The 27,886-nt window shown below is 45.4% G+C and overlaps 1 protein-coding gene and 1 non-coding gene across 10 annotated transcripts in view; both read right to left on the bottom strand.

Annotated features, from left to right (window-relative positions):
* The window catches only part of HOMER2 (homer scaffold protein 2), a 126,416-nt gene that overhangs the window by 39,021 nt on the left and 59,509 nt on the right, over positions 1–27,886 (bottom strand). For 7 of the 9 annotated variants that reach the window (XR_008311506.1, XM_053272975.1, XM_053272972.1 and 4 more), the window contains 6 exons: positions 20,449–20,580; positions 10,667–10,759; positions 8,797–8,936; positions 7,609–7,765; positions 4,556–4,666; positions 100–180 (listed from right to left, as the gene is read on the bottom strand). Coding sequence is in view for 8 of the 9 variants with exons in the window: in XM_053272975.1 (XP_053128950.1) it covers positions 100–180; positions 4,556–4,666; positions 7,609–7,765; positions 8,797–8,936; positions 10,667–10,759; positions 20,449–20,580 (714 nt within the window). In the remaining variant the exon portion in view is untranslated. Of the gene's footprint in view, positions 1–99; positions 181–4,555; positions 4,667–7,608; positions 7,766–8,796; positions 8,937–10,666; positions 10,760–20,448; positions 20,581–24,842; positions 25,863–27,886 lie in introns of those variants that run through there. The other 2 variants (XM_053272978.1, XM_053272977.1) reach the window with 2 other exon arrangements.
* On the bottom strand, positions 1,830–1,901 carry TRNAT-UGU (transfer RNA threonine (anticodon UGU)). Its single transcript has one exon. It is a non-coding gene; the product is annotated as a tRNA-Thr (tRNA).

The following is a 27,886-nucleotide window of genomic DNA, read 5'->3' as shown; positions in this document are numbered from 1 at the left end:
TGTTTTTAAGTTATTTTACTTATGCATTCAAGTGGTTTTAATATCTTGTCTTAATCCTGAAGCTGAAAATGTATAATAAATACTCATAACTGCCCATACCTGCAGTTTTTGAGACACCGATTCACATTCTGTCATGAGCTGTGGTATAATTTCACCCTGTTTCCGAAGATCTTCCAATTCCTAGAGAAAGTAACGCAAAACTAGAAGATTACACAATTCAAATGGGGGCAACATTTTTTTTTTTAAGTAAACTTTCAAAACCTCTTTTCAACTACTTTAATAGAAAACAGTAAGTGGTATTAAAAAACAACAACACCTCCCCACCGCTAAGGTTTCTACTGCCAAAATACCAGAGATGTATTAAATCAGAAACAGAGTAACTAGTTTTGAAGCTATACCAAATTCACTTGCTCATTTGTTCACAACTCCACACAGTCAAATTCTGAGAATCAATGCTATTTTGTGCTTTATTAAATCATTAACACACACACCTACACAGAAAAATATATATTACATGGGGGTGTGTGTGTGGAAGAATGCATTGAAGTAATAATAGGGAAAGACCGACAGTGAGTGCCTAACAGCCCAGTCCGATCCATTAAGTAACTCCCTATTTATTAAATGGGAATTACTCTCAGGTAAGTGTGCAGAGAACGTTAAGTGACAAAGGAGGTTTCCACTCAAAGCAGGAAGGGTGATCTACATGTAGACAGACCTTCTAGATCAGAGCTAGCACAAGAGTGACTGATCCTTCCAATGCTTGTCTGAAGTAGCTCTCCATGCATTTGGGCTTGCTCTTCCCTCCCTGCTCTTCCAGTCAACACTGCGAATCTGATTGGCTGGCTGAGTGGTGACATGACCGCACCACTTTTAATCTCTTTCTCCTTGAGTTGGTTTGCTTTCACTTTCTCTCCCATCCATTTCTATCCAGTTTCTTCTCCCACAAAGCAGGCTTTTCTTGCTACCCTCCTGTCTTGCAGCAAAATTCTGAATTCCAGGAATTCAGCAGTTTTGATGTTCAAATCAAATTCCATCAACGTAAATGTTTGTACAAGCTGCCAGTTTGTGACCAGCTCCGCCATTCATTTGTGCCTGTTTCGTGCTGGTAGATCTCATGGATCTGACAGGTGAGGAAAAAAAGCCTTATGTCTGCCCACTTCTGTTCTAGCTGTTACCCAAAATAAGAAAAATAGTACCGGGTACAGGCAGGGGTGGGGGGGGTGGGGAGATGTCCCACACAATGCATCTAGAGGTGCCCACGTACTTCAGCACAGGTGTGGCCCACCAAGGAGAAACCACCAATGTTGTCCTCTCTCAGAGTCCATTATTATGACGATGACAGTTTACATAGAGAAATAAATAAATAAGGCTCCCTGTCCCCAAAGGGCTCACAATCTAAAAAGAAATAAGACAGACACCGGCAACAGCTACTGGACAGATGCTGTGCTGGGGTTAGATGGGGCCAGTTGCTCTCCAGCGGCTCACTAAAGAGAATTCTCACTTTTAAAAGGTGCCTCTTTTTGCTCCATCAGCAGGGGAACTGAAAGCCCGTCAGAAAGCATGTGGACTGATCCCATCCTCCAACTTCCTCTCCACACATGATCAGCACCATCCAACTGGACAGCGCCGATCATCTGTGTGGCAGGGGAGACCCATGTTGTTGTAGAGGGTGCGTATACAACCACAGGAACACAGGAACATAGTTGTATCAGACTATTGAGGAATATATCCAGTCAGGACTATTGATCCATGCAGATCAGCATTGTCGACACTGATTGGCAGCAGCTTCTCCAAGGTTTCCGGCAGGCGTCTCTCCCAGCCCTACCTGGAGAGGCTGCCAGGGATTGAACCTGGGACCTTCTGCAAACAAAGCAGATGCTCTGCCACTGAGCTACATCCCCATCCCTCAGCGATATTTGGGCTGACGCCAGCGTGGCTGTCTTTTCAAATATTTACACCCCTCTTGTGCTGCTCTGTCGTTCTCTCCTGGCTCGTTAGTGTTCCGCAAGATGCAAGGCTTTCAAGGGGTGCTCTTTTCGTGGCGTTGCCTCTGTGACTGGGCTCGCCTTGCCCAGCCAAGAACAGACGAGGCCCGAGTTGTTTTGCTCTAGTCAGGCGTCCGCTAAGATGGGAACACAGCCTGACACAAGCCAGGGCAGGCCTTGGCAGCGAGTGGAAATGAAGACTGTAATATTCATGAGCCCATTTTCTGGCTGAGTGGGAGTCTTGGAAGTTAGAAAATATGGCTCATTAGGACTGCTATTACCCGCAGAATGGGCTGCGGGGAAGAAAGCATGACATTTCTCTCTGAAGCAGGCAACTGAAAGTGCCTCTTGCATAAAAATCCATCACCCTGTGTGACTTGAGCATAAAAATCCATCACCCTGAACTATTTCCATGCACCGAGCAGAAGCTCTTTACACAGAGTTGGCTGTGAAGAGCATTAGCTATATTAGCCCTGAAATCAGCTATCAAGTCAACATGCAATGTTAAGGCAGAAATCCAACAGGACTGCCGTCAGCACACATCTCTGATCCTTCCCGTGGAAGCTCTGCAGTCACAGTGATCAAAAGATTCCTCCCTGGTCTCCAAGACGCACACACCCAGTCCAGACAGACCACCGTTCGGCTCTCACGAATGGGCTTCATGTTCACAAACTCCCTCCAACACAGTTGGCAGTAATTAGAGTTTGTCAAAATGTCCAGATTGCAGCAACTGTGGTTTGTAGAAGCCACAATGCAGCTGATGAGGACAAACTGCAGCTGATACATGGTGTGGAGAAAGTTCCCCCTCTTTCGCATAACACTAGAACTGGTGGTCATTCCATGATACTAATTACCAAGAAATGTAGGACCGACAAAAGGAAGTACTTTTTCACACAGCGCATGATTAATCTATGGAATTCTCTGCCACAAGATGTGGTGACAGCCACCAGCCTGGATGGTTTTAAGAAAGGCTTGGATAAATTTATGGAGGGTAGTCCTATCAATGCCTACTAGTCTGAGGGCTATAGTGAGGAAGGGAACTAGGACACACAATGGAGAAAGAACACAGGAGCCAAATCATGTTTTGACCCCAATGTCTCAACCAGGCTGTAGACTCCAAGGGAAGTCTCTGTTTGCCTCTGCCTTGGCCTAATCAAGCCATCTTCATGTCTTTATTTCAATAAGACAAATATATTCCATGCTATGACAACAGAATTTAGATGGTACGGTTAGCATCACTCTCTGATGTCAATCTTCCTCTTGGCTACAGCAACGCAAAGTAGGAAGATGTGGGTGGAGGAACAGAAAAGAATGAGATGTGAGACAGCCCTAGCAATTTTTGCAGACAGCTATTTACTCAATATACTGTCGGAATCTCTCTCTTTTAGCTTTTATTGAGCAGATAGATTTGAGACCTAATAGGAGAGTGTGGTGTAGGCTTAAGAAGATGAACACAAGACTCTTAGGAGGGCGTATGCCTGTTTCTTGCTGTGTGTGGTTAATGCACTGGAATAGGGTTAGTAGCTCTGCATATGTACAAGAGAGCTATTTGAACATGAAACATAGTACTGTAGACTTTGCCACTGACGTACTATATAGTAGCTCTTTAGCAGAGCATCACTTTTCTCACGGGGCCCTGGGTTTCTCTGCAAGGAAGCCAAGATAGCTGAACAGGTTTAGGTCTGTAGTGCAGACCAGGGGTTCCCAATCTGTGGTACTCCAGATGTTGCTAAACGACAACCCCCATCATCCCCAGCTACAATTTACTATGGCTGGAGATGATGCGAGTTGTAGTTCAGCAACATCTGGAGTACCATAGGGCGGGAACCCCTGGTTTAGACCTAACAGAACACCTTCCCATATAGTCACCAATAGGGTTAATATTTCCCGTTCAATGATCATGGCTTCCTTGTAGAGAATCATGGGAATTATGAACCAACTAGTTTATGGCTCATGCCCTCTAGTGGGCAGACACGTGAACCAAATACATATCTTAAGCCACAGATCTGTTTGGATATTGAGTGGATATAGAGAGCTCTCTTACAACACTAGAACCAGGGGTCATCCCATGAAACTAATTGCCAGGAAATTCAGGACCGACAAAAGGAAGTACTTTTTCACACAGCACATCACTGATCTATAGAATTCTCTACCACCGCGATGGAATGTGGTGATGGCCACCAGCTTGAATAGCTTTAAGAGAGGCTTACACAAATTCATGAAGGACAGGTCAATCAATGGCTACTAGTTTTGATGGCTACAGGCTACCTCCTGGCTCAGAGGCAGAATGCCTCTGAATACAGTTGCAGGGGAGCAAAGGCACAAAAGGGGGCATGCCCTCATCTCTTACCTGTGGGTTTCCCAGAGACATCTGGTGGGCCACTGTGGGAAACAGGATGCTTGACCAGATAGGTCCAGGCCTCAGTCAACAGGGCTGTTCTTATGTAGATTTGCCCAACTCCTAAAATACTCTAAATTAGCATTGGGCAAGTACTGGAGCTGAGGACTCGATTGCCAAATATGTTGTGCCTACGTGAAAGCCATACATAACCTCTCTTTGCTTTACGTACCAGCTCTTTATCTTGAAGCTCCACTTCCAGTTCTTGGAGGCGTCTGCTCAGTTGTGTGTTCCGTTCTTTCTCCTTATCTATCTCATTGCATTGTTCTTCCAGTTCTTCAATCTTAAAGAAGGGGAGAAATCACAATCATGCTAAGTTTCTTGTCTGTGTCTCCAGACCCAGGAGAATTCTCCTGGGAGTGATGATCTATCTTTTTCCCCCCACGGTCTCTGAGGAAGGGGTTTACGTCACTCAACTCCTCCTCCAGGCAGGTCAGGCCCTCCTTTGAGCCTCTCCCCGAAGGACCTCAACCTTTTCCCTCATCTCTGCCAGGGAATGCCATTATCATCGACTGGGCCTCCCTAAATAGCCCTGAACACCCTGGGCACAACCTCCCCACCACCTCCGGAAATCCCACCCCTGCAGGCACTTCCAGTCCTGTCAGCCCCACCTTCTGTTTACACTGGTGTGGTGATTCCCCCTCCCATTTGTATTCAGAGGTATGCTGTCTCTGAACATAGTGGCTTCACATAGCCATTGATAAACCTATACTCCACTGGAATCGACAGAATGTCAGAGTTGGAAGGGAACTTGGAGGTCTTCTAGTGCAAGAATCTCCTGTAGCCTCCCTGACAGATGGCTGTCCCTCAAAGAGGCCCGATGCCCTCAAAAGGTGTGGCCGCCAGCGCCTGGGTGTCGAAGCCCTCTGTGGCCGCACTACTCCGGCTCCAGGCCCGTCGGACCCTGCCCCAACCACCACCAACAACAACCCCAAGGGAGAGCCAGGAGAGGAAGGGGCTCCCGCCACCACACCAGCCAACCCAGAGATGGGCAAGCCCATGGTGCTGCGCATGGAAGAGCCTCAACACTCCTATTTTTAAATTGTACTTGCACTTTATTAACTGTTTTTAAACACATGGGGTGGGGAGATCGCAGTTGTCCTTAACAAATGAATAGCTGGTGTGAAAAACCACCCTGTGATTGACTGGCATGTGAATTACTGGCTTGGCAATATTGATCGTCTCAGTACGTATTTATTCTAAATTGTACCCTGCCTGGAAGTACACTGAAAGTGGCTTATAGTCAAATAAAACTGCAGTACTTCCAATTAAGCAGATAGTGCAAACATACACACAGCACAGAATAAACGAATCCAGGGAGACTACTTCAACCAATCTAGAAAGGTCACCCAAATAATATACATTTAATTATATGACGAATATGATGCCGGACCTCTGTGTGGCTGTCAAGGAGGCAATGGGAGATTGCTGCACTGAGCAGAAGGCTGGACTAAGAAAACCCCTGAGATCCCTTCCAACTCTGACATTCTGTGATCCTAATGGAGGATAAATTTATAAATGGATGCACGGAACCTCCATGTTCAGAGACAGCATGCTTCTGAACACAAATGGGAGGGAAAATCACCACACCAGCTTAAACAGAAGGCACATAAGCCAGAGATGAAGCAATTGTTTTTCCCTACTGTGGCCTTCCCAGTGACTGGTATTCAGAGGTATGCTGAAGGGGAAAGCAGGAATGGTGCAGAAGTGATTTATTGAGGGAAATATGTCCCAGTGTGTTTCCATGCTGAAAGCCCCTTCTTCAAGGGACTACAGAATGTAAAACAACAGGTTTTAAAATGTGAGAAAATTAAAATATGTAAAAATGCATAATTTTGCCAGAGCCTTCTGATTTTTTAAATGTATTTTTACATCTTTTTATTCTTGTTGTTTTACATTCTGTAGTCCCCTGAAGAAGGGGCATTCAACCTTGAAACCTGTTGGGACCATCTTTCCTCCATAAATCACTTCTGCACCGTTCCTGCTTTCCCCTTCGGCATACCTCTGGATATTGGGAGGCCACAGTAGGGGAAAAGCAATTGCTTCAACTCCGGCTTATGGGGCTTCACAAGAGGCCACTGTGGGATACAAGATGCCAGACTCTTTGGACTTTTGGTTTGATCCAACAGGGCTCTTAATAGACCCCTACATTGTGTGACAGAGGCACAGACCTCTTTCAAGAAAAGAACTCAGTCTGGCTACTCCAATGCCCGACAGATCTGAGTTCCCCCAAAATCAACAGTGTGGAATTACTGCTATGAGTAGCATTCATAGAAACCAAATTCCTCTGCTGTCAGCACACCTCGGCCAGGAGTGCGTGGGCCAATTAAAAGCTTTCAGTAGATCACACCATATTATTTTAGCAACAGTACAAACTGCTATTCTTGGATCACTGCTTTTATAAATACACACACACACACTAAATTCACTCCTCTTTGCTATTCTCCCCTGCTATTTACTTCGAGCACAGCAATGGGGAAGATACATGTTGCTCTATCCTTGACTTGTCCCCTCCAGCTATTTGGAGGAATTGCACCAAAAAATAAACCCACTTTAGAGAAAGCCTAAACAAGCTTTGGGCCAAGATAAGGATTATCAGGACATCATCAAGTAAAATTCCTTGATAAATGCTGCTGCACCCTCTTTAAAATGCAGGGCCCAGAACTGAATGCAGTATTCAGAATGCAAGGTATAGGTGTCCTGCTGTACGTGTGTTGAACATAATGTGTGAATAACTGTACCTGCGTGCACTGTACACTCATTGTGCAAGTGCTCCTCTGTAAACCATTTCTAGTGTAAACAATACACACAGGGCACCCTGACCTGGATCAGGACTACAGTGGGGGAGGCAAGTGGGAGGGCTTTAAGCTACCTCCCCCCATGCAGGCTATGCGAAAGGGTGGGGGTGGGTCCCACTCGTTCCAATGAAATAAAGAAATAGCATATTTACCACCCAGAGACTTAAGTTTTGGGCAGTATAAAAATATGTCACAGAAATAAATAAAATATGCAGGGGATGCAATTCGGATTGGGAACTTGATGAAGGAAGGGAGTCAAAGCCCCCATCTTCTGCTATGGTCCCAGTTCAGATCAGGGGCCTTGTGTGTACTATGGAGACAAGAAAAAAGCAATTATGCCCAGGCTAATGGCATGACTAACATCGCATCTACTCTGGCCCCTTCTAATATAATTTTGGGCAGAGCCTCCATGTGTGGCATCGGATACCTTGCTCCTAAGTTGATCATTCTCGTCTTTACGAACAGAAAACTGTTTCTTCCAGTGTTCTATGCTAGCAGCCGATTCCTGAAGTGCAGAGGTCAGTCTGGCATTGCTCTCCCGAAGAGTCTGCAGTTCCAATTCCCATTTTTTTACATTGGAGGAACTAAAGAAGGGAGAGGGAGAGGGAGAGAGAGAGAGAGATAGATTTCTAAACATTAATTTGATTATGATTCTTCTGCACATAACATTCACACACCCCTCATCAAACAAAAGTAGCATTTTTATTCAAATATATTTATAGCCAACTTTCTTCTTCCATCAGGGAACTTAAGATCGCTCCCAAGAGCTGTCCCATCTGGGCACTGATGAGACCCAGACCTGCTTAGCTTTAACAAGGTTGTTATATGGTCTGGGGAGGAGAGCTGCTCTTGTGGTAGCAGTGCATGAATTGTCTCCTTTGCTAAGCAGGGTCTGCCTTGGTTTGCATTTGAATGGGAGACTATATGTGAGCACTGCCTGCTGCAAGATATTCCCCTTAAGGGTTAGGGTCGTAGTTTCGTGGAAGCGCATCTGCATGCTTCCGTGCAGAATGTCCCAGGTTCAAGCCCTGGCAGCATCTCCAGGTAGGGCTGGGAAACTCTCCTGCCTGAAACCTTGGAGAGCTGCTGCCAGTCAGTGTAGACAACACTGAGTTAGATGGAACAATGGCCCGACACAGTATAAGGCAGCTTCCTATGTTCCTGTATATCATTTGCCTTCAGATCATGCCCTTGACTCAGCCATGACACTGTACAGAATACGGCACAGATTATTTTTTTGAAATCTATGTTTATTATTGTGGACAGGGACATGAAGCCAACAGGAAAAGTCACAGACATGGACAAGCAGGAGAAAGAAGCAGCAACCCTCTTGTATTTAGCAGGGGGAGAGCAACTGTCCCTAACCAACCCCAGCACAGAATCCCTCCAGTGGTTATTTCCAGTGCATACCTTCTGTTTCTTTTTAGACTGCGAGTCCTTTGGGGATGGGAAATACCACACTGTTTCTTTTTCTATGTAAATCTCTTTGAGATATTTTGTTCAAAAGTGGTATATAAATATTCATTGCTGTATTAGTAAAGTGCATGATAAGTCCAAAGACATGAACACCAAAATAGTCAAGAGTGCAGCGCAGGCAGGCAGGCAGAAGCCTCACCTTTGGGCCAGGGCAAGTTTCAGCTTGTCATTCTCTGTTTTAAGCTGGGCATCGGCGGGACCTCCGTGCGACGCCTTCTCGTCATCTGTTCCATTCACACTGGACGCCCGAGTAGAACACGGAGTTTCACGGCCTGATTCCTGCACAGCACAGTGCATAAGGAGGAGTTTTAAGAGAAAAACAGTCAGTCAGTTCTCAGCTGGCTGTTGCAGAACACAAAAATGTAGGAACAAGGAAGCTGCCTTATACCGAGTCAGACCCTTGGTCCATCTAGCTCAGTATTGTCGACACAGACTGGCAGTGGCTTCCTCCAAGGGTACAGGCAGGAATCGCTCTCAGCCCTATCTTGGAGGTGCTGCCAGGGATTAAACCTGGAACCTTCTGCATGCAAAGCAGATACTCTGCCACTGAGCTACCACTCCATGTCCGCCATGATTCAATTGGGAGAAAGAAAGCAAACAAGAATAGGGACCTCCTAGAGACAAAGATCATGTTGTCACTTCAAAGGCTGGTCTATACAAACTAGTGATCATGTGGCAAATAGGGGTGTTCACAGAACCACCTGGCACAGTTCAGTTGGAGTTTGAACCGGACCACTTTGGTTTTGCCCCCCATCGGGACCCCCCCTCCCACAGTTTGGTTCAGTTCGGGGGGGTGGGGTGGTGTTGAGTCTCTTCTTTTTATAACTTTTTAACGGCCACGCACGCTCCCACTGTGTGGGCACGGCAGCCTCTAAAATGGCTGTCGCACCAGGAAATAGGCCCAGAAAGGGCCCAAGATGCCTGAACCAGGCAATTTTTACAAAAAAGGAAGGTCAGCAGGGGGAAGAGGAACCTCTACAGACAACCACCACCACCACCACCTCAGAGAAGCCCCCCAGAGGGGATAAGTTTAAAAGAAAAAAATTCAAAAAGAAGGCTTGACGAACCCCCAAACTGGGGGTGGGTGGGTGTTCAGTCCTGGGTCGAGCCAACCAGCGGGTGGCTCAGCTTGATCCCGAACCTTTGAACTGAACCGGTTCGATATCGAACCAGTTCGGATTTGAACCTGTTTGCACACCCCTAGCGGCAAAACTACTCATTGGAGGACCACACCTTAAAAAAATAAATAGATCCTCCTGTTCGCAGAAAACTAGCCTTTCAGGGAAAGACTGGGCCCGTGTTCTTCACCACAAGGCCTTGGGGCCAGTAGTGGCCCCCATCAACCCTAAGTGAGGCTCCCTGACGAACTGTTGATTGGAGCTTCGGCCAAAGCTGACTACTCTGCACAGTCCTACTGACGCCGTGCAGAGGCATCCGTCCCCACTGCACAGTGATGTACTTCGCTCAGGGCTGGGGGGCTCCTTTCAGGGAAACTGAGCCCTCTTGAGCCTCTAAACCATCTTGGAAGGTGTGCGCAGAGTGCTGAGAAGTGTAGCTCTTCCATTTCCCCCTACAGTTCAGGAGAGGGCTCCCTCTCTCTTAAAGGGCTCTCCCAGCACCGAGAGAAGCACAGTACCGTACCAAAGGTCAGAGGGGTGAGAAATGGCTCCCCCACTGAAGGTTCCCCCCCACACCGCAAAGTGGCCCCTGCTTGAAAAACAGAGAAGATCACTACACTAGGCTACCACCCTTCACCACAATGTATTAATTCTCCATGAGCCAGGTATATTATTTTATTTTTAGAGGGGGTGTACCAGCCCTCCATCTGGGCTACCAAATCTCACACATGCTCCCTAAAAAAAAAAAAATTACAAATGATAAAAGCGCGAATGTTCGTGGAACAGTATGAAAATAACCATGGAGAGAAACTAGTCAACCCTTTGGAAAACCAAGCTTCAAGACAAAAAAGTATCCTATGTCATCCTCTATATTACAGAAACATTACTTACCTGGGAGTGGTTGCTGGAGGTCTCTGTTTTCTCTTGTGATCGGTCTCTGGCTAGCCGGGCAGCTTCTTTCACCTCTTGAAATTTCTCTGCAAACTAAACACAAGGAAAGTACGCCATTAGCTTGGCTCCAGATAATAGCTCATTCCGGGTAACCTTTACATCCTTTTAAACTCATTTGGAAATATGGAGAGAGTAACCAGCTCTCGGTAGCCTTTGGTGTCCAAAATGATTAGAAGTCGAGGAGTTACAAAAGCCGATTTCTCTATTTCTAAACAATGTAACCCTGATGTTGGGACAGTGTTCCTCTGCTGCTGGATCAGACCAAACGTCCCCCCAGAATCCAGTGGCCAACCAGACCAAGAAACTGAGGATTGACAAATGGAAGTACTTTTTCACACAACACATAATTCATCTCTAGCATTCTCTGCCATGGGATATGGTGATGACCACCAGCTTGGATGGCTCTAGAAAGGGCTTTGATAAATTCATGGAGAACAAGTTGCTCTTTATGATAGACTTGTAAGAGATGGGAAGGAAGGGGGGAACCGGTGTCCTAAATAAATAAACAAACAGCAACTTTGTACAGATCTTGCCATTTCGCCTGCATAAAACTTTGATGATTCCTGCTTTGCGTGGGAATTCATGATACAGATCAGGCAGGTGAAGCAAAGGCCTTTTAAAGGACGAGCCTCTACGGGAAAGTCTTTGCAAAACATTCTGAGCTCCAACAAAGTCGTGTCCGGGCACATCTGTACACAGCTGCAACTCCAATTAACCGTCATTGCCACAACAACATTCTCTCTCTCTCATTCCGGGGGACCAGCATGTCGCAGCTGCTCTCATTCAGCGATTCCCAAATGGGAAGCCAAGGCTCCACTGGGAGATCTGGAGGTCTTGCTGGCTGCCAGGAAGGAGGCAGTGAGTGGTGGCAAGGAGGAGGGGCTCCAGACTCCACTGGAAGGATCAAGAGGATATTCAAAGACCCGCTGCTCCCCACACCTCTCCACAATTAAAAAAGAATATGGAAGTCGCCGTTCTCATTAATCCACCGCAACCTATGCTACCCAAAACATGGTGTTTGTGAATTACATAGGAACATCGCTGCCTTATACCAAGTCAGACCATTGGTCCATCTAGCTCAGCACTGTCTACACTGTCTGGCAGTGGCTCTTCAAAGTTTTAGGCAGGAGTCTCTCCCAGCCCTACCTGAAGATGCTGCCAGGGAGGAGAGCCGATCTTGTGTCCCCTTTGCTAAGCAGGGTCCACCCTGGTCTGCATTTGAATGGGAGACTACATATGTGAGCACTGTGAGATATTCCCCATAGGGGATGGGGCCACTCTGGGAAGGACGCCTGCCTGCTTGCATGTGGAAGGTTCCCAGTCCCCTTCCTGGCATCTCCGAGATAGGGCTCAGAGAGACTCCTGCCTGCAATCTTGGAGAAGCCGCTGCTAGTCTGTGCAGACAGTACTGAGCTAGATGGACCAGTGGTCTGACTCACTAGAAGGCAGATTCCTATGTTCTTAACCTCTGCATGCAAAACAGTAGCACTACCACTGTGCTAAGGCCCTATCCCCTAAAAGTAAGTGAGGTTGAATCTTTCCACCATGTGCTGCTGTTCTGTTCTTTTTATGATGATAGTCGGCGCAGTTTCATTTCTCCTCTGCTATCACATTTTCCCGGCCGAACCGCTGACTTTCATGCCACAACTTCTTCTTGTAGATAAGAAACCTTTTATCACCTACAATGTTGCCAAATTTTGTGTGGCTGCTGTTAAGATCCGCCAACAGCTAACTTCTAGCCCTACTTTCTAGATGCCGCTACAGGAGGCTTCTATGGTGGTATACTGTGTATGATTGAATTCTTATCAGAATGTAGTATTATTTGTTTGTACATCTGATCAATCGTCGCAATAAAGCTATTCATTCATATTAGGGATGTGCACAAAGGGGTTCGTGCACTCCCAGGAGACGGGTGGTGGTGGTTTACCTTTAAGGAGCAGTGTTTTCTGTCGCACTTGCAGAAACAGTGAAACTGTCCTCGAGGTCCAGTTTGATCATTACAGATTGCTTCGCATGAGAAATCCTCGCTAACCTCCTTACAGCGTCCCATATGGGCCAATTTCCTAGCATGTGCCTCATCCTGGCCATCTTTCCTGGCACCCCTCTTCTGCTGTTCAGGGCTCTTCTGAACTTTACAGCACGCCAAAGGACACAGATGCTTGTGCATTGTAAAAGCCATACCACAGTATGACAGGCGTATTTGGAGAAGTACCAGTATCTGTTTCGAGGCACTAATTTTCAACCTTGTTTGGTTTCAAGTTTTTAAAAATTACCCCAGACACCCTCACAAAAATAATACATATATCCGCCTCCTTATGAAATGCCACTGGAAACAAACTGTGTGGGTGGGGGTTTTAAGAGCCTTAAATTCAAATCAAGCCCTTGGGGGGAACATCTAGCTGTGCTCTCAAGCAATTGCAAAACATATTTGTATGCTCAAGAGCAAGACGTGGAACTGGTATCATGACTTACTCAAGAAGGAAGAGGAAAAGAATGTCAAATTTCGGACTGAACCAGCTTCACCATCTCCCTCCACGCAGCACAGTATCATATGAGCCAAGATCAATTGCCCAGAGGATCTGACAAGACAGGTGGCAAACCAGGAGGATTCCAGCTCTGTTTCTCATATCGCAGATGACACTGCTGAGCTGTTAGAAGTAGTAAACTGCCTAACAATCTGAATGAGAAGAAGAAATGTCTAACCAAAGACCATTTCTACAGTGCAAGGCAGCCTACATCTGTATAGTTTAATAGTCGTGGTTCCTCCCCCAATGAATTCTGCGAATTGTTATTTTGTGTGAATGCAAAAAGCAGTGTTCTTCATTGGAAAGCCCGGGGGGCAGTGGCGACCCCCTAAATCCTAAGTGCAGCTCCTTGGCTAACTCTTTATTCAGCCTGTGCGAAGCTTTGTCCAAAGCGGCATACGCTGCACAGTTCCCCTGCCACCATGGAGAGGTGATGTTTGCCACCGTGCAAGAGCTGTGCCCTGCCCAGCACCAGAGGGGCACCTAGAAGGGAAACGGAGACTTCTTGAGCCTCTGCACCATCTTGAAAGGTGTATACAGAATGCTGGGAAGTGTTATCCTTCCCAGTGCTTTCCTCCCAGAGCTGTTACGAGAGGGCTCCCTCAAAGGGCCCTCCCAGCACTGAGAAAGCACATTACTGTGTGGAAGTCGGCAGAGTGGGAAATGGCTCTCGCACTGAAAGGCTGTTGGTTTTTGCTATTGTGGCCCCCACTTGAAAAATAACAAAGACCACTGTGCTGAAAAGATCCACAGCTCCTACCGTCTCAGAATTATAGTTCCCAGAATTTCCTAGGGACAGGGGAGGGCTATTAACTGCCTTGTGGAGTTATTAAAAAACATGGTAGTCCACTTTTTGAACTCCAAAAGAGAACTCCAAGGCAGGTCATAAGTCTAAAAACCAGCGACATCTTTAAAATAATGAAGAAGAAAAACCCGACAGCAATGAAAGCAAAAACTTGCTTGTTATGCAGCAGAAGGAAACCCAACAGAGCACAGGCAGATTATTCCATCAAACAAGAGGGTCCTGACACCCCACTGGAAGAGCACAAGCTTTGCATGCCAGTTAAACACCAGAACAAACTTACCCAGGAAGGAAGTTCCACCATTTTGGTGTCACTCTCAAAAGGTCCCTGTCTCGTGAAACCAGGTTAGAGGTGCTGTTTATACTGGTTGCTTGCTTTTTTCTTTTTAACATGGACTTTATTAACACACACACTTTCATTTGAGAGGAATATTATAGTTAAAGAGAAAATAAAACATGCATGCACACAAAATGTACGCCTGTGCATTGAAAGATAACAAATATCCCATAAATATTTGTAAAGATTTCCTGTAAATACGAAGCAAGATGGTTTACAACATGCATAGCAACGAAGGCATTAATTGGCATTGCATACAAGTGAAACATTCCCCCCGCCAATACTATTTTAATTGAAATCTCACCAATTTCATACAGAAAATATAGAAGACATTTGCAACATGTTTTCACTCCTGTGAGCAACAAGCAGCTGCCTTGCTCCCACTCACATGGTTATTTGGGGATGGGGCCATAGCTCAGTCATGGAGCATCTGCTTTGCATGCAGAAGGACCCAAATTCAATCTCTGGAAGCACCTCCAGGAACGGCTGGGAAAGACTCCTGCCTGAAACCTGGGGGAGCTGCTGCCAGTCAGAGCAGATCATACTCGGTAGAAGGCCACTCCCTATGTTTCTATCCTTTTCCACTGCAGACAGCACTTGCAACTTCTGTAACTGCCTGCTACTCTAAAGCCTCACAGGCCCCTAGTGTGCAAGGTTACAAAGCGCAAGATTAACGGAGGTTATGGAATGTTCAAGGGCTTTCTGGTGACCTGGAGCCATTCACGGCTAAGTGGTTCCTGTTAAAAAATGTCAACGATGTGTCAAGATAAGGGTCTCCTTTATGGCGTGGGCCAACACTGGCTGGGTCTGACAGGAGTTCCATTCCAGGACACCGAGAACCCATTACGTAAACACATTTGTTTCCAAGCTGCCCTTGCTGAAACCAAGTCTAAGTGCATGGAAATGAAATAGTTACATATTCTTCCCCACCAGGGGCGTAGCTATAATCAAACAAGGAGGAAAACAAATGTCCCTGGGGCCTTGAGGAAGGGGTGCCCACTAGATGGGTGAGAGCTCACCCTTCACTCTCACCAGCTCACTGGCATGCTGTGGGCTCCTGATCAGAGGACTCATCTCGGCTTCAAAAAAGATGAGATGAGCCCACCCCTGTCCAAGAGATATATGTAAGTAGTAGGTACATATGTTTGAAAATCCATCTTTTTGAGCTAAGGAATGCACACGTGCAAGAGTGTGAATGTGTCCGAGTGTGTGATATTACTGGCATGGGAGTGAGAGAAAGGGCGTTCCAAGAATATTTTGTTGTTCACCATGTCCTTACACTTCTTCTGCAGCAAAGACACAGGGGGCGGGGAGGCGGGGGCACATCTTTACTTTTGCCACAGAGCCCAGTCCAACATTGCTATATCCCTGTTCCCCCATTTAATCCCGCCTCAATTTCTTTCCTCTGTTCTTGCCCTTGACTCAGTCTTAGCTGTGAGCCCCTTGGGATGACAACTTGTTTTCCAACTCTTTGCAAAGTGTCCTATATGCAAGTAGAACTATAAAAACAATATATTACTATTGATCATGTCCCCTGGTGGTTTATGAGGCTCTTGGCTGTAACAAAAGCATATCTACAACACCAAATTCCCTTAGGGTTGCTGGTGCTTGATAACCATCTCTGTGATTACCCCCATGGGAGTCGTGGAGGAGGATTCCTCAGATGAAGACCCAGAGCAAGGGGAGCAGGTTGAAACTCCAGTTGACTCAGCAGAGCTGGAGCTGACAGGCCTGCAGGCCCTTCTGCCTCCTTCCCTCCCTCCTCCTGATGAAGCCGCTGGGGCTGCTGAAGTCGAGATGCCTGCCCCAGATCCCCGACAGTGATGATTGGCCAGAGTACAGGCTCAGAGGGAGGAATGCCATAGGTCAGAGAGGCTGGCCAGAAGGAACAGGTGTTCCAGCTCTGACCTCACTGCATCTCCCTGACAAGGCTCAGCTGCAGTGATGGGTGGGACTCTCAGCACACTGCCTATTTAGAGCAGCCCGAAAGCTGGATCTGTGCTGGAAACATCCGTGGTGACCAGCCCTTACTGTGAGCAACCTTGACCTGGAAATCTGGACCTGTCTGTTGTGACTGACCATGATTCACATTTACCCCTGATCCTGACGACTGTGGAATCCCCGGTACTGACTACTTGCAATGTTTTGTGGCTACACTTTGTCTCTTTTCCTGTCTGTCGACTCTGAAAAGAGTAGTTTCACAGCTGCTGGGCAGTCGGCCAACACAGTTCATTACAATCTCAGGGTGGCTTTACTACTATTTCTTTGTTTAGACGCTTTACAATTCCATCACTATCTTCTCTGTTTACCCCAGCAAAATAGCACACATCCAAAAAGACTATTCTCTACTTTGCTGGAGTGGTTGAGGGATGAAGGGATCCTATTTTCATCTTTAGTGGATCTATTCTAGGGTCTTATCCTTTTGGACAAACGTTTTCACGGAGATGTGCAGAATTACAAACTAGAAAATAGGACTATGTCCCCAGCTGGCGTTAGTAAATGTATTTTCTGGGATCAATACAGATGTGACATCCAAAAAAATCAACTGTGTTCATGGTAACTGCTGCCAGGTTAGTTATAGCCAAACAATGGAAAAATCAAATCTTGTTGATGGACATTTGATACAAGAACTTATGCATTGTGATCTCAGAAAAGCTAGCCCATATTATTTATTAATTTTCAGTTTTAATTTGAACCCAATAATTGTGGTTTTTAATCTGACTTTTTTAAAAAAATAGTTAATTTTACTACTTTTATTGTATCTGTGTCTATCTTATTGTTGTGAGCCACTCCAAGCTCACAACAGTAGTGTAGTAGTGCACTGGAGGGGCAGGGTATAAATATTCTAAATAAATAATAATATTACTAGCTGACTGGGCACATAGCATCTGCGCCCCTAGTTCTCCCTGATTATTCTCCCCCCCTCTTCAGCCTCTTCTCCCTAACTCTTCCCCCGAGCATCTTTGACACCTGCCTGGCCCACTTCTCCCCCCCGGCTCCCTGCTCGTGGTTTCTGGCTGTCTTGCCGGCCCATTCACTCCTGCCGCTGCCTCCTTCTCTTCCTGTCGGCCCAGCCTCCACCTGACCATGGCGGCTGCACAGGGCCCACTGTTTCTCCTTTTTGCAGTTTGCCGTATAGCCTTGCAGAACTTCTGCCTTCAGCAAACATCATCTTCCCATCCGCTAGAAAAATTGGATCCTTATAATTTGTGTCCAACTTAGTAAATCTTTCTTTTTCTTTAATCAACTTGATGGTTGCACCGAAATGAATACAAACTCCAGTATTACATTTTGAAGAACTAGCTCTTCTCTGTATTAGCAACATGTGTTATGTTTGTCAGACTCATTCTATCCTTGCTTCCATGCATTTTTTTCTTTGTATGCTTAGGTTTAACCTTTTTAGTTGCAAATTCTTTGTTTTGAAGACATTGAGCCTTCATATGTCTGGGACTCCCACAGTCAAAAAACTTTTTGTTCTTTTGATAGTCATTTAAAAAGCATTTTAATCACTTGACTTTAGTTGCTGCCCATCACCTCTACTCAAATTAAAGTCTTCCAAGCAGTTTATTACAAACAAGTGAATTTTAGCCCGTTGAAAAACGGGCGCTAGTAATGCTTTCGCCCCCCGCCGCCGAACCTCCCAGCTGCCCGATCCCACCATTTGTACAGGAAAGAGGAGCTCGCCAGCAGAGCTCCTCTTTCTGCAAAGGCTCTTCTCAAACTGGCGCTTTGAGCGGAAAGGGCGCCCTTTCCGCTCAAAGCGCCAGTTTGAGAAGAGCCTTTGCAGAAAGAGGAGCTCTGCTGGCGAGCTCCTTTTTCCTGTACAAATGGTGGGATCGGGCAGCTGGGAGGGCGGTTCGGCGGCGGCATTTTTCAGGGCCAATTTGGCCCTTAGTAATTTGGCGGGGGGACGGGAATGGTGGGATCGGGCCCCAAGGTTTCCCCCCCCGCCCGGCTTTACTGGCGGCGCCAGACCTTGGCGGCGGCTCCACCGCCACCTCGGCCAGCTTCCCCGCCGCCTCTTCCCCCGGCGCCTCTCTCCTTTATTTGCGGCAGCCGCTTCTGGCCCCGCCGCCGCCTCACCCGCACTCCTGCCGCCAGTTGCCCCGTCGCGGCCACCGCCACCTCTGGCTGTGGCCATGGCTGCGCCGCCGCCTCTCCCGCACTCTCCTCCTGGCGTAGGCGGCGGCCACTTCTCCTTCTCCTGGCCCCAACATGGCCGCCGGGTCCTGCCGTTCGTGCCTCCCTTGCCCTGTTCTGGGCATGCCCAGAACAGGCCAGGCACGAACGCACGCTTGGTGTCCGTCCACGGACGGACACCAAGCATTTTATTAGAGAGGATTGCAAACTCAAATCATCTTTGGCTTCTAATACATTTACAATAGGCTCAATAGGCTCAGGAAGTCTGTTCAATAACAATCCAATCTGAACCATATCAGGCAAAATTACTCCTTGTGCTTGCAGCTTTTGTGAGGTCTCCAACATCTTATTTACATGCTTAGACAGGTCCTCTCCCTCCTTTAGTTTCTTATTACACATTTTTATAACTTGATGCACATTGGAGACAGCTGACTTTCTTTCATACAATTTCTTCCAAGTATCCCACATGTCCTTTGCATGCTGTTTATTTCTTAAATGCACCAATATAGAGTCATTCACCAATAAATAAATTATCTCAGTGGCTTTATCATCTGCATGGAACTTTCTTTGTCTTTCTTCTTCTCTGACAGGGCAGTCTGTGTGTAAGACCCTGCTGATTCTGTGGCTTTTTAGGAGCATCTCCATTTTGAAAGTCCACAGTTCAGAATCTGGACTTTGTAACTTCTCAATCCTTTGTAACACTTGTCCTGTCTCCATCTTTGAGAAAACCATTTTTATTCAGACTTTCTTCACCAGTCTCAGAGCTCTGGGCCCATAACCCTGTTGAGGGGTGTGAGGAGAAACATTAAAGTCCTCACACAGCAGAGTATGCTCTGGTGGTAAAGAAATTCATGCCAAGAGATTATTGGGGGACATTAGGTTGAGTTCAAAAAACAAAGATTTATTGAGGAAGAAACAACACATACTGAGAGAGAGATAAAACAATATACCCAAACAGGCACTAGCCTTCAACAACTGAACCATTCTAACTGATTCTTAACTGACCAAGAGAAACCTATCAACATGACTCCTCATGCCTCTTGTGCCCAGAAGAGGTTACTGTGGTGCTAAGAGCAACGCTTTAGAATTCTAACACGTATTCTTATCGCTCAAGCACCTATCAACAACTCTCATCTCTCGCAATACAAGAAAATGTTCTCTTGGCAGTGACTTTGTGAGTACATCTGCTATTTCCTGACAAAAATAATCCATCAGAACGGGTTTGAATAAATCTTCCATTCTGCAGCTGCTCTTGTTTCTGTGGCTATTCTCAGCGGACATTGATCCTCTATGTCATTGTGTTTTTACTTATTGGATCCAATATGGGGTGTGCATGTGTGTCTGCACCCCTGGCTGCCATCAAAAATGGCAATTACAATTAGCACAAACACAACTCAGTGCTAGAACCCATGCTGCACTCACGACACTCTGCATTTTCCTGCCTCACGTAATTGGCTTCCCCTGCCAGCAGAAGAAAGAGGGGCAGAAAACAGAATGCCATGATTGCAGGACACGAGGAAGTTCTACTAGATGTTATGGAAGAGGAGTGAGGAGCAAACCACGCAGATGCTGTTTTCGGCAGCCACCTCGCCTTCAGCAAAACATCTCATCTGTCCCCTAAGCCAAGCACAGAAAGCTGGGCAGCCCATATGTAATTCAATGCACAACGATAACTTTCAGCTTATATGTTAATTTCCCTCCTACACTCTGGCCCACTCATTGATTAAAGGAGATTCATCATCTGCACAAAGACAACTTGCTATTAATTTAAAAAATGGAAGAAGTCCAAATTATATATAGGACTCCCCCTAGACCCATATGGATGTTCTTTCAGACCACTCATTACAGAGCTTGCAAACACTCTCTCTCACACCCACACCCCAGCAGTAAAAAGAAAGTGATCAAAAATTCAAGTTACCTTGGTTAGTTGCTGTTCAGAAGAAAAACCCAGGCCGAAGACCGTGTTTGCTCTGCTGTCAGCCCACTGGCCAAACTTCTGTGATGTTTTCGTAAAGGTCATGTTAGGTGTGATTGTGCTATTTATAATCACCTGGAAAGACGATATACCAGTGATGAAATACGTATTGCACTGCTCCAAAGACAAACTTCAAATGACCTCTTTAATGGTTAAAAGATATTAAGAATAACTTCCAGATTTCTACACAAAACATGTAAGCTAAAACAAAACCGAGCAAACGTTTCGGTCTAATACACCATCCTCAGTACTGCATTGCATTTAGCATACCAGCTGAGGGCACTGATGTTGTATTTAAGTGCCTTCAGCTGGCATGCTAAATGGAGCACTGAGGGTGGTGTATTACACCAAAATGTTTGTTCGGTTTTGTTTCAGCTTATATTTTTTGTGTAGAAATGTGGAAGTTATTTTTTAATATCTTTTACACATTAAGGAGTTCATTTGAAGTTTGTCACTTGGAAAGAATTTAAAGAGAGAGAGAGAGAGAGACAAGTTCACACAATTTGAAAAGTGTGAGGATTACCTGAAGAAGAAAAAGCAACCTGAAAAACAGTTGTGATGTGGATCAAAGGTATTTGGAATGATTAACAGATCCCAGAACCAGAATCTTTACTACGGTCACTGACCAGAAGAAGTAAAGATAACAGGTCTCAAACTATACTCAGCAGTGGCTGATGAACCTTCCAAACCTGATTTCAGAAAACCACAAATCATATTTTCCAAAACATTCAAAAGGCAGCCTTTAACAAATTAGGTCTGTTCTCACGGTGATCATTAAGGTAGGAGAAGTCTCTGACCCTAATTTGGGAGCTGTGCATGCTCCCAATTGACTATTAGGAGAATTCTGCAAGTGACTGAGCAAAGAGGCACCTTTTAAAAGTGGTGATTCTCTTTATTGAACAGGGGGAGAGCAACCAGCCCTATCCATCCCCAGCACAGCATCCCTCCAGTGGATGCTGCCTGTGTCTTTTCTTGTATCTTTTTTAGATTGTGAGCCCTTTGGGGACAGGGAGCCACCTTTATTTATTTATATCTATGTAAACCTCTTTGGGAACTTTTGTTGAAAAACGGAATATAAATATTTGTCATATTCGTAAGGTAGGAGGAGAGGGAAATGCTCATCTGTGGGCTGGATACAGAGGCGGGCGACAGTGGTGTGCCCTCCAGAGTGAGGGTGGAGGGAAAGCACCCCCCAATTTCCTCTTTCAGCAACTTGTTACAATCCATGAATGGCAACTTTTAATTGTGCAAACGAGGACGGGAGGGCGAGTGTGCAAACCCAAGACCCCCTGTGGCTCTTGTTCATAATGCTAAACCCTGGTTCAGTGTGGCATCTGAACCAGGCCTCTGTTCCCCTCTTCTTTAAGGATGTGCCTGCTTAGAAAGGAACTGCAAAGTGCCAGGTGACGTCTGTCAAGCATATTTGAGAAAGAGCTTCCTTTTGCAGCAGCCAGGAGTTTTCAAAAAGGAATCTATTGCACAACAAAGAGACACTGACAGTCTTGTCTGATTCATACTAAGCTGCAATTAACACAAATGAGGAGGGACCCAGCTTGAACCTGGAGAAGGTAAATGGAGCGCTGCCAGTCAAGTTCTGAACAAAGGAGTTTCCATTTCGATCACCGAGGAAAAGCATGGGAAGGTTGAAGAGGCAAAAGAGTAACTAAATTGTGTTCAGGAATGCCTGCATGCATATGGAGTACTTAACACCCTAACACCGATCCTGCCAAAAGTTGGCTGGTGAAGGGCTGGGGGAGCTCCTAGAACCTATTTTGTGGAATGTAAAATGCTGTTGACATTCGAATACAAGAGCACAGGGTAATACCAGAAAAGACGACATCTTCATCTTCTCAATAGCTTACTTGGAGATTGACAATTTTATGTGCAATTAAATAAGGTTTATTTCCTGACGTGGAAAAATGCCAGCTGAATTATATTTAAGACATTAGAAGCTGAAGAGATTCTTTTGGGCTATTTGGTAGTTTTATGGGTCTTTTAATTTGAACTTTTTATATGTTTTAAGTTAAATTGAATAATTTGGTTTGTTTTTTTATGTGTGATCCTTCAACAGTGATTCTAGAATAGGTTACAAAATATTTCACAGCTTGATGAGGTAGCACTCGACCGATACAGATATCATGGAGAATGTGGCACAGATTTCTGCTGGTTTTTAGTGCCACCCTGCTGCATATTTGTCTGTTTTGGCTAATATCTTAATTGCTATATTTGGGTAATGTGCCTTTCATGCAAAATATTTAAATATTTAAATATTTTCATTTCATTCACTGTATATGCGCACTTTTAGTTCTTGCTCTGTGCTTGTTGTGTGACATCATTGTTATTTATTATCATTGTATACCACTTTCCAATGGCCTGTGTGGGCTTCCCAGCAGCAACTGGTGGGCCACTGTGTGAAACAGGATGCTGGACGAGATGGGCTTCCTTGGGCCTGATCCAGCAGGGCTGTTCTTATGTTCTGAAAGTGGTTTACATTGGACAGATTTTAAAAAATAAATAGGATTCCCTGTCCCCAAAGCCAACTGTCTTTACAGGATAAGAGCAAGAAAGCAAGGATGGATTCAAATTTAAACAAAACTTAAAACTTAAATTTATTTATTATAATTTAATTTTATTACTTAATACAAAAACATTATTTTGTTATAGGCTCTTTTTAACTACCAAAGACTATTTAAAAAAAGAAATAAATAAAGGAATAAAGGAAACTGGCCAGCAGCAGCAGCTTCTAATACAAAATCAAATATATAATAGTTCTTTTTCCTTCCATATTTATGGTGCATATTTATGGTGTTTAGTAATGAATAACTAGTTTCAGTGTTGATTAATCTGCAGAAGAAGGGGGAAAGGGTGAATAATTTTTTTTTGCACACCGCACTTTGTGCAACACCTTATTGCTATCCATGATATGGCTGTGTGTGTGTGTGTGTGTGTGTGTGTGTGTGTGTGTGTGTGTGTGTGAGAGAGAGAGAGAGAGAGAGAGAGAGAGAGAGAGAGAGAGATGTGCACACATGGCCTTGAAACTACCGCCCAGAACAAAACTGTTTCCACTCACTGGTGATAAAAATTAGAGGAAACACTAATTTGTTTCTGCGTACAATGTGCACGTGCACAAGTGTTCAGAATGTCTGACAGGGGCTAGTGCCCAGTACCTTTCCAGGGTCTTTGGCAGAGGCCTTTTCCAGCATGGCCACCCAATAGCTGTCTTAATTGGCAATGAGGAGAGTGGAACCTGTGAAGTTTTGGATTCAAAGCATATGCTCTGCAAGTGAATCCATAGCCTCTCCATGTATTTCAGCTATTTATTTTTTTATTTATTTGATTTCTATACTTCCCTTCCAAAAATGGCTCAAGGCAGTTCACATCAAAATAAAAACAAAACTAAATCAATTAAATGATTAAAATCATTTAAACATTAAAATAATTTAAAACCAACATTAAAATATAAAACCATAAATCTAATTAAAAGCCTGGGTGAATAAATGTTTCTTCAGTGCCTTTTAAAAAGTTGCCAGAGATGGGGAGCAGTGCTCTCTCTAATTTTTTTCATCTGTGTGCAGAATTAGATTTGTTCTGGGAGGCAATATCAAGGCAGTGTGTGCGCACATGCATTCAGGGTGGGGCCTTCCCGATTCAACCTGAGCGGGATCTAAAAGTAACTGAGCAGACATTTTAAAAGTGTGTGAGTGCACACACATGCCTTAAAGGGAACACGGATGGGGAGGCTCTTATAGCGACAGGGAGACCTACCTGGCTGCCACATTCTGGACCAATTGTTGCTTCTGGACTACACAGCCCCACATACAACACATTGCAGTAATCCAGCCCAGAGGTTACCAGCAGATGTACTACCATTTTGAGGTTGCTCATCTCAAACTACTTAAGCACGTATTTTCAAGGACGAAGAATTAGCCGTGGTCCTTGGAAACCAAGAGAAATCTTTCCTGCTAGGTGCCTTTCCAGCCGCACTCTGAGAAAATAATAGTTTTAATCATACTAATTATAAGCAGCATTTCTACTAGGACTAGCTAAGTGCTTTAGAGCGTTCAAAATGCTTCCTATACATTATCTCCGTAGTCCTTGCCACAATTCTTGCATGCTATTCTCATTCCCCAAATTGCCAGTGAAAAGAAGAGAGATGCTTGCTTAGGGCCACAGAGTTCATAGCACAGGTGAGATCCGAACAGGGTTGACAGCGTACTATCTTAGCCCCTTCTACACCACATCTCCAAGAGGGGTAATCCACAGTTTTCCCAGGTTGCCATTTCTGCGGCTAAACTGCCCTGATTCAGGAAATTCTTCTAATGAGGAATTCAACTAACCTCAATTCTACCTCCCTGTGGGTTAACAAAATTGCTTCTTGTACTAATTTTGCAGAAATAATTACCCACAGTTGTTCCTCCTTTTCCCCACCCAGACATTCCTTTAGAATTCTGTAATGTCCAATGCACCTTTTTAAAAAACAAACAAGAAACACAACTGCCAGTTATGAAAGGGATATGCAGATTTTATTTTTATTCATTGCGTGCTGTCCAACATTTCATGGAGGAAGAAAGGGACCCCACGCTAATGTCCCCCTTTTGGTCCCAGCTCCATCCCATTTAACACTGCTAATTGACACTGCTTGTGCAAGTCATTTGCTCTGCAATTGCATTTTAAAACCTCGAGGTGAAAGATAGTCTGGAAAGGCAATCCTCCCTCAGTCTAAACACTGCAGAGTAAAACCTCACACCAGCATGTGAAATGCCAGCTGTATGTGAGCCTTAGTGTTCCTGTGCAGACGTTTTTGCAGATGGGCACTAGCGAAAGGGTACAGCCACCTTCTGCTGAGAACTAGCTTCTAGAGAACCTGGGGAAAGAGCTCAGTCCTAAAGGGTGATAGGAGCACCCCCATGTCAGCACACCCCAACCCTTCGGTATGGCAGCTCACACAATCATTAACAGTTGTCCTGCCCCTGTTTCAGGAGCTGTGTGCACCCCCAGCTTTTGAACATCTGCGAGGGGAAAGCAAGGTAGGAGAGGGAGGAGGTGACCACGTGCGAGGCTTGCGCTGGGTGGGAGGGCTCCATCCAGTCAGGGTTCTCTCTGGTTTTTCTCATCTGTATGCAGAATGAGTTTTGTTCTGAGCGGCAGTATCAAGCTAGTGTGCGTGCATGTGTATTCAGAGTGGGACTTTCTTGATTCAACCTGAGTGGGATCTAAAATGAACTGAGAGGACATCAGAAACCGTGTGAGGGCACGCACATGTGCACACCTTAGAGGGAACACTGGCTCCGTCCTACCCAGCAGCTATAACCAGCTGTTGAACGAGATAAAAGAAAAAGCCTTCCTACTCACTGAGCGCTTCGCACACGGTCACTTCCTTCCCCTCCTACCTTGCATTTTCCCTTTCAGACAAGCAAAGATCAGGTTGTGTTAGGGTTGTGAAATCTGGGTGAGATGCTTAAAATCTGGATGAAACCCAGAATTTCACAGGGCATAGCAACTCTAGGTTGTGTGCACAGCTCCCAGAAATGGGTATTTTAAGACACTTGCCCCACCTAGCCAGTTAATGATCCTGTGAACAGCTTTAATGTCTCCTCACGAGAAAGAAGACACCCTGGTTCACTTATGTAGAAACAGCCATCATCCAGAGAAACCCCAAGAGGAAAGGGTTAAAGGTGTCTGAGATCTTTGAATACAGGAGAGTCCGGAGGGCTGGGGAACAGCTGAACTGAACCCTCTGGGAAGCCCTCTCAGTATTCATAATTAGAAATTAATCCTTACCGAAATCTCAAGTATCTCCAAATTGAAGCACAAAAGGCCCTGCTCCAGTTATCAGTGGGTCCTGCCATCCAATATTAACATAAGGAAAATCATAAGATCAGTTGACTGCCAAGCAGTCAATGGGAATCAGCTACCCTTGGGAAGAGCCACTCGGGAATAGACCAATCTGCTGAGAACAAAGGAAATGCCATCACAAAAAGAGATTAGCTTGACTGGAAAGGGATTCGCTCCACTGGTAACTCCAGTAAAGAAAAGAAAGAGTAAACCACCCAGTCTTTCACCTTCCTAATATCTGCCCCATCCCAAAAGATAAAAACTATCCTCAACAGTTCCCCAAAAGGTGAAAGGTTAGGAACCAGAAAATAGGCAAGCTAGAACTACAGGACTCTGCCCCTCACTGGATTAAAGCAACTGATCCATCTACTCCAACCTTCTGCTTCCCAAAGGGACCAACCAGATGCCTCTGGGAAACCCACAGGCAGAAGATGACGGCAATGACCCTTCTCTGCTGTTGCCAGCTGGCCTAAGCAACTGCTATTCAGAGGCATAAAGCAGGACCTGACAAGTTCTCCTTAGATCTAGGAGACAATCCAAAAGATTTAGGAGCCACACGATGGAAGGTTGACAAAATTAGAGGACTTGGAGATGGACATTGTGGAGGGGGAGGAGAAATTGGCTAATTCAGGCCTGTAACCAGCCTAAAATTATGGGGGGGGGGGGAAGAGACAAAAACAGCAGTGAGGCAGTGTATCAGTCCCTCTCATCTGCCCCAAGTGCAAGTAACATCCAGATATTTAAAAATCAATTCCTCTTTAAAAAATAGGAGGGCAGAGTGAAAAATTTAGTGGGGGGAGGCCCAACCTCAGGCTATGGGCCTACTGGGTTTCTCTTTATTACTTTCACAAGTAATATACTTGGACCAGAAACAGGGCCGCCTGGGACAAATAAAGATTTTATTAAATAAGTACCTCTGAATGCCCCAGTCATAGGTAAGTTTCTAGGTGTCATGGCTCCCCAGCAGCAGAGATTTGTCAAGTCCTGGTATAAAGTGTATGTCATTCCTGAAGCGGGGTTACAACATGTACACTGGAGAATAGCTCAGAGAGAGAATAGCTCAGAGAGAGGCCTTCCAAGAAGATCATGTCCTCTGCAAAGCCACATTGCAGATGACAGTAAACATAGAATCCCTTTCCGCACACACTTGGGAGTTCCATAGCACTCACAAGTGAGGGCATCATTCTGTGAGGTGCTAATTGGATTTTGGCTCTCTTCTGTTTCCGGGCCTCACTGTTATTACACTATTGGTCTGGGAGCTCTGTGCACACTAAAAGTATCTGTATTAGAAAAAGACTGGCAAGATGGATCAGCTTTTTCTCCCCCTTGAGAGTTCAGTCGAACATTGATGCATGGGCAATTTCCCACGCATCACTCACACCTGCTACAGAACAGAGCTCATCTTGCAAATACTGGTTACTAGGCAGTTACCAGCCTGCAAGCTGTGGAGCAGCAAAATCAGGTAGGCAGCTCCACATCTGGGCCATGTTTAGCTTTGGACTGATGTAGCATCGTAGGGTCAAATTAGACATGCATGCAAATGCAT

Source organism: Hemicordylus capensis, chromosome 10, assembly GCF_027244095.1.
Source record: "Hemicordylus capensis ecotype Gifberg chromosome 10, rHemCap1.1.pri, whole genome shotgun sequence".
In the NCBI taxonomy this organism is placed as follows: domain Eukaryota; kingdom Metazoa; phylum Chordata; class Lepidosauria; order Squamata; family Cordylidae; genus Hemicordylus; species Hemicordylus capensis.
This window is presented reverse-complemented; position numbering and strand designations above follow the sequence as displayed.